Source organism: Semicossyphus pulcher, unplaced genomic scaffold, assembly GCF_022749685.1.
Source record: "Semicossyphus pulcher isolate SPU_LCO1_2020_fin unplaced genomic scaffold, fSemPul1.0.p SCAF_26, whole genome shotgun sequence".
NCBI lineage: Eukaryota > Metazoa > Chordata > Actinopteri > Labriformes > Labridae > Semicossyphus > Semicossyphus pulcher.
The window spans coordinates 3073101-3083621 of NW_027211700.1; the positions used below are offsets into that span (position 1 = coordinate 3073101).

General features: G+C 42.4%; 1 protein-coding gene across 1 annotated transcript in view; it reads left to right on the forward strand.

Annotated features, from left to right (window-relative positions):
* Positions 1-6229, forward strand: part of LOC138604638 (sorting nexin-19-like) — a 47785-nt gene extending 41556 nt beyond the window's left edge. The window contains exon 14 of the mRNA XM_069676594.1: positions 1101-6229. Coding sequence (XP_069532695.1) covers positions 1101-1224 — 124 coding nt within the window. The 3' untranslated portion in view covers positions 1225-6229. The remainder of the gene's footprint in view (positions 1-1100) is intronic.
* Positions 6230-10521: the final 4292 nt, after the last annotated feature.

The window sequence follows — 10521 nt, forward strand, 5'->3', positions numbered from 1 at the left end:
TTTAGCATGCTAACACGCTAAACTAGCTTATTACACGCTGTGTTAAAGATTTGATTCCGATTATGGCATTCCGAGGTTTGTTATTTCTCAATAATAATAATAATCTGCATGTCCTCTGCTGTGAAATGAAAGTTGCCCTCTCTCCTTTGGCCGCTGTGTCACTGACTACAGAACTCTTTTGTGGGTCATCACCTCATTCAGCAATGACTACATAATGTAGGTCAAAAATCTGCAGGAATGTGTCTGTTGGAAAAGGCACGATGATGTCACCTCACAAAGCGCTCCGGTCCTGTCCCATCTGATGCTAAAACAATACCTGATGTTCCTGTTAAATCTGCCTGCGTGTTTTATATACTCAGATGGAGCCACATGGTGTGCTGGCTCTTCTTTAAGCAGCAGGTGTGTCTCATCAAGTGGTCGGGGATTTTTCGTGCTTAATTGCACTCAGACACGGAGAGCAGCTCACCTGGAAGCACACGATGTGGGCTAATTTCTTCACCAAGCAAGTTGACAGTAAACAACAGCAGGAGAGTTTCATAAAGGTTCACAGATGTAGAAACAAACAGTCCGCTCTGTTCAACGCACTGTTTACATTTGATAGACAGAGATAGAAGACGCACTCAATAAAGAAAATGAAGAAAACGTCACCTTTTACATATTTAGTTTTGTTAGAGGCTTAATGTATGCATTGGTTTTTAACAAAGGGGAATTCTTATATTTCTAAACCTGGGCCCTATTTTGACATATGTAAGAGAATAGAAGAAGAAATTTTAGTGGTCCTACTTTGATCGGGCACATTTGCCCCTACTTCCTCTCCCGGCCCTGATACTCTCCCGACTCTTGAGAACTAGTGTTTGTGGTGCATCCTGTTTAAATGTAGGGATGCATACATCTTTAAAATTAAACACAGCATCACCTCTTGTCAAAGAATAGCGCCAAAGTTATCTATTAATATTTTGTGGACATTAACAAATATACAAAAATAAGATGGAATTAAGTTTCTTTTTAAAAAGTAACAGATCTCACAGTCTAACTAAGAGGCCTCACATCTGCTTTGTTATCGCAGCATCTTCTCATAAATTATGTCTGTGTTCCTGCAGACATCTTGTCTACTGCATATTTGATCTCCTGCTGGAGTTCCTGGTTCCTGAAATACCCGAGGACGACTTCCAGAGCGGCCTGCTGCAGACCCTCTCCAAGAACCCCGAGAAGCTGCTGGCGTGAAGAGAACCAGCGTCTACATGTAAAGCTTCAGTCCAGCTTTAATATTCCATCGTGCTAACTGATCATTCCCACTGATGTTTGTCGTGCGACATCCAGGCTGCTCCTGTTCTACTAATATTCTTCCATGAGAGAGTAAGTGTCTGTTTCCTGAGACTGCATCTCCTCTGTAAGTCCTGAGCTCCCTCTGGCTCCGTCTTTTTGTTGATAGATTTAAACATGAGGCTCTTGAACATGGTGTCCTGTGCACACAAACACTTCAACAAGAGCTACATTTGAAGCAGCTTTGATTACACGAGAGCACCTGGTTTGTGTTTGATCTCGTCTGACGTTTTGATCACATCTAAACATGTGGCAAAGCTTGGTCTGATCTCCACATCCAGCCTCTTCCTGCTCGCTAAACTCCCCGACATCCCCTAAACTCACTTCAGATGGTCTCCGCTCTCTGTCCTCATCGCCTCTGCAGAAAAACCCACACCTGTTGCTCTACTCTGAAGAAGCAAGATTTGCGTTTCCCCCCGAACTTAAATCTCAAAATGTCCTCCTGGGATTCAGCGTCACTGTTTCTGCTGTCTGCTGAGCCGCTCTGCAGCATCCCACTGGCTCAGTCTAGAGCCACACATGTCAATCTGACATTATGTGAGCTATACTTCCTGAACCTGAGCCCCCCTGAGGGATCACATGTTCTGGTAGTGATTGTAACCTGCAGGTCCAGGTGTAGGAAAAGTACATACTGTATTGTAGAGTGGTGAGAGTATTTTACCGGCTTCACTGAGGCGTCACAGTTTCTTTAACAGGCCCCTTGGAGAATTATCTGTGCAGTTAATGTCGATACTTTACAGGATGCTGGCTCCACAAAAACAGCTCTATGAAGGCTGTAGGAGTGGTGTTGGCTCACGGCCATTAAAGAGAGTTTTTGTTGGTTTCTGTAAAACAGTGCTGGAGTCTGTATTTCCTTTAGATCAAGTGTCTCTGATGGTTGGCTAAATAACCAGCAGAGTTAAAGGCTCGATATAACAAGTAGAAGCATTTTATCTCTCGTTCTTTAACTGATTTTAATGCTGAATTTGTAAGTATCTAATTTAGAGGCTATCAAAACAGCTTTCATAGCCACCCGTTCTTGCAAGTCTGATAGGGCTCACTATCCAGACTGGCTGGTGACTGACCGCAGCTGTTTATCAGACCCAAGAGGAGAGAGCTTGTGGAACGTAGCGGACTCGCCGCTCGCTCGCCTGAACCCCCGTTAAGAGTGGCGGGTGATCGACACATATCGGGTAACTTAAAATAACTGCTCTTCCCATCTCTATGGTCCGCCGTAATCTCTAGAGAAAAGCCAACAACGATCCCAACTCCTACAGGGCCTGTGTACGCTAACGGTGCTTTTTGTGCTGGCAGCGCCTCTTCCACACTTCTGCTTCCTGTTTGTTAGGCTGTTTTAAATTGCTCTGCTTCATTATTTGCTTTTATTGAAGGAAATTTTACAAATTAAACAGCAATGAAAGGAATCATTAGCTTCTCCTCCGCCATTGTTGTTGATAAAGTTGATATCTGAAGTCCCGCCCCTTCTTGATTTTGATTGGTCAGTGAGGGAGAAGTGACATTGAGGAGCGCGGCAGTGGTCCAAAAGTTGAATTTTCAAGTCAGAGTGCTGTGAGCACAGTGACAAAGAACAGATGATGCAGAGGGCGGTCTTGAACCGCAAACACTGATCTGCATTGGTTTTGTAGAGAAAACAGGCACTAAGAAGTGCCACTACTGGACACAGGCCCATGCACTCGCAAAAGCACTTCCTGGACGGCCAGTTGGTGCCAAAAAACGCCAAATTATATGTCCGATTTCTGCATGAAAAAATCCACAAAAGGCTCCAACAACAAAAATACTGCAGAGAGTTTAAGTTCATTCACTGAATTTTAGCCAGTGTCAACCTGTCACTCAAAATGACATGACTAAAGACCAAACTGTTTCTCCTCCCAGGCTGTAAACGTGATTAATTATGCGGTTCTTCGGTTATTTTATGGGGTGTAATGGGGATTGACTCCCTGTCGGAGGCAGCCTCAAGTGGCCAATCGAGGAACTGCAGTTTTTGGCAACTTCCTCATTGGCTTTATTTGTCAACACCAGAGGTTGCTGCCTGGTGAGACCGTGCTCCTCCTCTGATATTAACTACAAGCACATTTGACCAGGTGTGCTGGTGAAGAAGCTTCCTGTCATTTTGTTGATTCATGTTTGATCTTTTATCTCTGTAGTCATGGAGATCTATCATCCTCTGATCACCTCAGAGACCATCTGGAGAGAGTGTTAGTGGTGTCAGCACAGGGTCCACATTCACAAGGTTGTTTGCACTTTTAAAATCTGCCTTAGCTTTTATTACCTTCACACAATCAGTGCGTCTTTCAGCAGGATAAAGACAAATAATCAAAGTATGTTAGAACACACATCATGACTCACCTCTCTGCTGTAGATGTGTGTCGCCTGAATGTCTTAAAATACGGTTTTCATCTTCAGTTGCAGCTGGCCAAAATGATGTAATCTGAAGAGTTTCTCAACTTTTTATGACACTTCTATTATTCCAAAATGTCTTAGATTCTGTTTAGAGAAGTCATTAATTAATCGTGATTCTGCACACTTTTGTTTCTCGTGTTTTTGAAGTATGAAGTCAGAATGAAGTCAAATACTTTAAATATCTCATTTGTCTGCTGTGACTGAATATCTGGAGTGATGAGCGGTTCTAAAGTCTGACAAATGTTACATTCCTTATTATAAGTAAAAAATGAAGTCATATGTAGATGTTTGTATCATTCCAGTGTTTTGCACTCATATCCTCGTTAAGTGGCCTCATCCTTGTGTCTTAACGTGTCTCTCTTTCCTTGTGATTCAGCCTATTTATTAACATATTTATTGTTTAAATTATGACTCTTTCTGAATCCCGTCCTTTAAAGAGCGAGCGAGGTGCTGATGGAGAGGAGCGTCCGCTCTCTGATGAAGTGCTTTCACTTGATTTTGCCCTACGAGGTGACTTGATGAAGTTTGATGTGCAGCTGATCACGCCTTAGTAGAACATCAGCACCCATCTCCAGCTCTGTGTCAGACTGTGCTTAGATGTTGAAGCTGTTACAGATCTTTGTTGTGAAATTATTGTAAGTTATATATCGATGATCTCATCTGCTGCTGCATATCGGTGCCACCCTGACATAAAATATTTGCTCAGTGTATCATAACACAAAAATGTATGTGTTGTTATAATAAGAAAAAGATCCAGTGAATGTCTGAAGAAAGAACTACGGAAGCCCTAAGCGGACATGCATCCATACATTGAGTAATTTCCTTTTTCTCAAGAGCTGCAAAAGCACAAACAAACACAGAAACAGGCTAAACGTCCCTCGTCAGTGTGGCCGATGGCGGCACGGCATGTCCTGCTCTGTGACATCACAGTGAGCAGCCTGGTGTTCTGTTTTTTACATCGACAGAAAATTATCCCGTTCTCACGAGAAAACCAGCTTTGATATCTCGAGATAAATAAGTCGAGATCTCCAGAAAACAAGCGGGAATTATTTGTTATCACGGGAAAACAGAGTAAACAGAATGTATGGAAGCATGTCCGCTCAGGGCTTCCGTAGAGGACAGTGTCTGTCCTTTATCTTGATCTACTAACGGTGCGCAGGATCTTTGGGAAGATCGAGTTAAAGTTCACAGAGATGTTTTTACTTTTGGAAAGTAACACTTTACTCTATAATACCTACAAACATTTGGCCACATGTGCATCAACCATGCATGAGTGACAATGTGATCTCGTTAGACATCAGTCCCTCCAGGATTTCGCGGGTATTTTCTGTGATTGTTGCGGCCAAACATGCCTGAACTTTTTAAAAAAGTTGCAATACAAGTTGTGATGTTTTGAGGCTTTTTATTCCCTGTCAAACGCATCACACATCCACCGTGAGCGACCGGGACAAACGCTTCAATAGGCTGAGCAAGCTGTTCGTCTTCTGACATCACTTCCTGTCGATTTCTGTGATAAGATGCCAAATAAAATGTGCAAAAACTGAACGATACTAAAGTCAACAGCCAGGAAATCCTCCTTTTTATTGCTCGTGCATATTCAATGCTTTCTGTATGTACAAAGGAGCATCTACCTTATCATGGACGCTGTCGGTCGAGGTCGGATTAGGTAGCTCATGAGCAGATCGGAGCCGCGTTAGAATGGATCATCTGTCTGCTTCACAGCAATTAGAAGGACATCTCTAACACGCAGCGTTCCAGAGATATGAAACAGTTGTGTCAACATCAGACCTCAGGGGATCAATAGTTTGAATATCAAAGACGTGACTTTGCTGACGTAAGTGACTTTCACACAAAGTTGCATCAATTGGTTGAATTTGCGTGAGTTCGTGGGCGGGACTGAGATGTTGACTGGATTTTTACCTTATTAGAACAATATAATCGTGTTATAATAAGAAACATTTCTGCTTTTAACGAGGCATTTATATTTCATTCATTTCATTTATTGTGTTATTATTTTCAGGTTCAATAAACGAGACCAGAAGGACACGATGTTAGAGCACAAAAACACATTAATGGAGCAATAACCACAAAGTTCTCTTGTTATGATCATAAAAGAGTCTCCTTAGAGAACGACGTGTTTCTGTTTGTAACAAATGTCCAAATATTTCTTGTCATGGTGGTGTTCATATGTTGCCGTACAATCAGGAGTCGATGCCACATTAGTCTTTAGAAGTTCCCTCCTTTATGCCAACTTGTAATTAGAGCCGATGTTTGTTTGATGTGTTGTAGAGACGTATCGACGCTGTACAGGTCCACTGTTATATTAATCGTGTTCTTCACCTGTCGGTCTGTGTGTCTGCTCTCTCTTCATACTGTCACCTGTGAAAACGTGCAGTTGTGTTGTGCATGTAACACTGACAATCTGTCTCATAAAACAGTCTGCTGGTTGTTTCTGTGCATATTTGCAAACAATAAAGTTCCCAAACGTGAGTTATAAAATCTTCAACTGTTGTTCACGCTCATTATTTTGTTGGCGCGAGGCGGCTGAAACGTTTTACAAGGCTGTGAGCTGCTCGCGGGTCTTTATGAGTTTTACCTTAAATGTATCCCAGGTTTGTTTTAACCAGAAATCATTTCATTATTTATGCATATTATTATTTTTACCCCTGTGTGCAGAGGTGTAACACTGGCTCCACTATAATTCTCTGTAGCCTGTAGAGTCTTGATTTACGTCCAACGACAACAAAAACTGTGGATAAAAACCTTTAATACTTTTAATACCTCATAATACAGATCAGACCGGTCTCTTGGAGCGGTTTCTGTTCAGCTTCACGTCTCGATCAACGAGCGGGGCGTCAGGGGGCTTTAGAGCTCACAAATCCTCTCAGATCAGGTTCACAAATAAAACTGTAAGAAAACTTTGGATTAGTCCGTCTCTGAGGGAAACGGGTGAATTAATGTGATTATACATTTACATATTCCAACTTGTTGATAGTTTTGTAAGAATGTGCAAGGAATTAATTTGATTTCTTTCAGTTAAATGTGAGTTCAGCCGTCTTCTGACCTCTGATACAGTCACATCAGGGACAAACTCGGTGCCTCAGTCTGCAAGAATACGCAAACATGGAAGCTGTGTCTCAATCAGGGGCAGCATCCTTCGTAGGACTGAGGAGGATATGTCGTCCGTAGCCTGCGCAGATCAGAACGGAAATGACTCCATGGCTCCTGATGCCTAGCAACAGGTAGCTAGCAGGCTAGCAGGCTAACTAGCTAACATAAACTAACGAAAAGGAGGACATATTTGAAATGGGACAGCCTTTGACCGCTGTGACGCAATCGGCCTTCAAATACGTCCTCCGAAGAATGCAGCCCCTGAATCGGGACACAGGTGTGTGACTTGTGTTTAAAGTCATTTAGCCTGGAGGGCTGGAGCCTATCTCAGCTGTCACTGGGTGAGAGGCGGGGTTACACCTGGACTGATCGCCAGTGTATCACAGGGCTGGCACAGAGTGACAGACAACTTGTCACTCTCACACTCACACATACAAGCAATTTTAGAGTCACCAGTGAACCTACCGAGCATGTCTTTGGACTGTCGGTGTGCACGCCACTACGTCTGAACTGGGATTCGAACCAGGAACTTTTAAACTGTCCAAACTCTGGTGGTCACAAGATTTTAATGCAAACTGTCAGCATGTTTTTCTTAGAGGAGGATAAGTGAGCGCTTACTTACTTTTAAACTAGCTGGCAAACAATGAAATTAAATTGATTTCAGATCACGTCACTAAACTAAGATATTCGATTTTAAGATGAAATATATCTTTGATTAAATTAATCTTGTTGGTGCAAAGCTGCTCAGATAAGTGACACAAATCTAATGTCTCGAACATTAAAATTGCTTCAGATTAATTTGATCTTTAAGTAATGTAACTCTTTATTGTCCCATGTGATCTGTTACAGTCACTGTATGTCAACGAGTCCTCATAGTTCGAGAACAAAGAGCCAAACAGAGCTACAGTGCCAGTAACAGCCTCTGTGTGTGTGTGTGTGTGTGTGTGTGTGTGTGTGTGTGCGTGCGTGTGTGTGTGTGTGTGTGTGTGTGAGGCAGGACCTCGATTCCTGGAAGGCTATTCAGAGAGCTGTCTCTCTGATCTGCGGTCTGTGTGTTCCTGCAGAACGATATCTGCATCTGTAAACACAGACGCAGGTCGTTTAAACTCAGGATGAACTTCATTCATTTCAGGTTTAGTAAGTTTTAATGTTCAGTGTTCTCGCTCTATTTTATTACAATACTTTAAACTGTAAAGTGAAATATTACTTTCATTGTTTGGCAGGACAACAATCAGCAGCAGGGGTCCAAAACTGACTTAAAATAAAGAATATTGAAGTTATAATAATAATAGAACAAGATTATTTGTATAGTAACATTTCAGAAGGCTTTATAAAACACAAAAACCCAACAATAAAATACACAACAATGGCAAGAGGCTGAGTGTCTCACACGACAGAGGGAGGAGGAGGAGGGGTGGTGCTGAGCTTTAACCTGCTGCGGGACACATACTCCAGAGAAAGTAATGAGTTGCTCTGGTGACAACTCATCCCACTTAATCATCTTGTTGACGTCCCGCCCCTTCCTCTACTCCAAAACACACCTCTACCTTGTGTCCTTGCCGTGTTGGAGCCCTCAGGTGGGCTCAGTCTGCAGCAGAACAGCTTCTTGTGTCGGTCTGAAGCAGATCTTCACGCTGATGGAAAGTTCAATGACTGTAGTGTTAGTGTTAGTTACGTCTCCTCTCGCCGTTCCTCCTCTACTCGTCTACTCGGGAACAGAACGCTGCAGGAGCCCCATTTGTCAACAGAGCTGTCAGTCATAAGGCCACGCCCCCTTTTTATAGCATCAAATAACTAATCAAAAGTAAACTTGTCAGAAAAATGAACACTTAAATAAAAAACAAATCAGCATGATAAGAACTAATTATAATGACAGAAACCATGTTTGAGAAAAATGTATTTTGATTTTATGGTTTGACTCATGTCCCATCTGTTAACATGGAGGAGGCGGGCTTTGTGACCTATACTGCAGCCAGTCAGCAGGGGGCGGTAGAGAGGGTTTGGCTTCACTTTTAGGGAGCTGTCATGGCGGCCATCTTTTTATACAGTCTGTGGGTTCGACGTCTGATGTCGCTGCAATATTTAGACTGAAAAAAGAAATTCATTTTCTGGTTGACACTTGCAGCATCAAAAGGTCCAGCAGAGCTGAGCAGGGTTAGTTTTTTCCTTTGACTTTACAGTGTCAGAAACAATCTTTAGATTTAGAAATTTAAACTATAACATACATATAACTTTATCGGCTGATGAAGCTCCTGTGATGTTTGAAAGCTGCAGAGAAGACGCTGAGTGGACCTTCAGGTAAGATTATTTACTCAATAGTCAGACTAGTCTAAATCTAAAACAACGTTTTTATAAGCTGCAATAAACAATTTATTTAAGCCTCAAAAATAAGAAACACGCATTTTCATTAGCATGTCGTTAGCGTAGCGGGGTAGCTGCAGCTCCCACCCGCCCTCCTGACTGGCAGCCTGCAGACACAGGAGGCTGTGGGGCAAGAAGTGAAGTAAATGTTTGGTTTCACGTCAGCATCGGTCTGCAGCTGATCTACATAGAAAGCACATGTTCTCCGTCCTCGACAGGTTATGCAATCACACACACACACACACGCACACACACACACACACGCACACACACTCCAGCACTGTTGACAGGCTTCGGTCGTTCACTGGAGGCTCACGGCACGGCTCTCTGTCTAACTGTTGTTTTCTTTTCCGTCTTACATAATAAAATGCAGACACAGACACAGACACACACACACACACACACACACACACACACACACACACACACACACACACACACACACACACACACACACACACACACACACACACACACACACACACACGCCTGCAGCTCTGAGGACATACATGTCGACTGCCCTTTAAAGGACATAAACCTCAGACACGGCCCCAGAATGAGTTTCTTACTGTCCTCCAACAGTATTTTTGGCGTGCTGGTTTTTCAAAATAAAGCTCATCTGAAAGTCATTAGGAGACATTTGGAGTTAGTCAAATAAATAAACATTACAAGAATCATCTCAGGACACTGCAGCAGCTCAGCAGAGCACCGTCTCAGTGTAAGAAAATGATCACATCTTTATTCTTTGTGCAGGGAAGACCAAAGAAACCTGCATTAGAAGCTTCTCTCTTGATTGAAGGCTGTATGTTAAACTGATATGATGCTCGTTTGGTCCTAAACTAATGTTCAAATATCTCCTGTGTAGCTGCTGGAGTCACAGCGTGCACCTGATTACAGACAGTCTTTAATAACATGCACATATTGCTTCTTAAACTTGACGGATCTCTCCTGTCAAAGCACCACATCAGTGTCTCTCTGCTGCACGACGGCGCCCTCTAGCGGCCGCTGGCTCAGGAGACTGTTTGAGACACTTTAAAGTGATTTTGCTCAAACAAATACAATAAATATAAAACAAATTTATTGAAATAGAATACAATTACGTTAAAAAGAACCACTTTGCAAGACTTTAGAGGGGACAAAATGAGGATATATTCAACTGCATGTGTGTCAATTTTTATAAAAAGATGTGTTAAAATGAGACATTAGAAAGTTGTTGAGTTTTTTGTCTTTTTCCCCTGAATTTTCATCCATTGTGAGACGATTATTTTGAAAGTTACAGGCAGATTAGACGGCTCTTCTCCAGGATGCCCTCAGAATAAAGTCTTA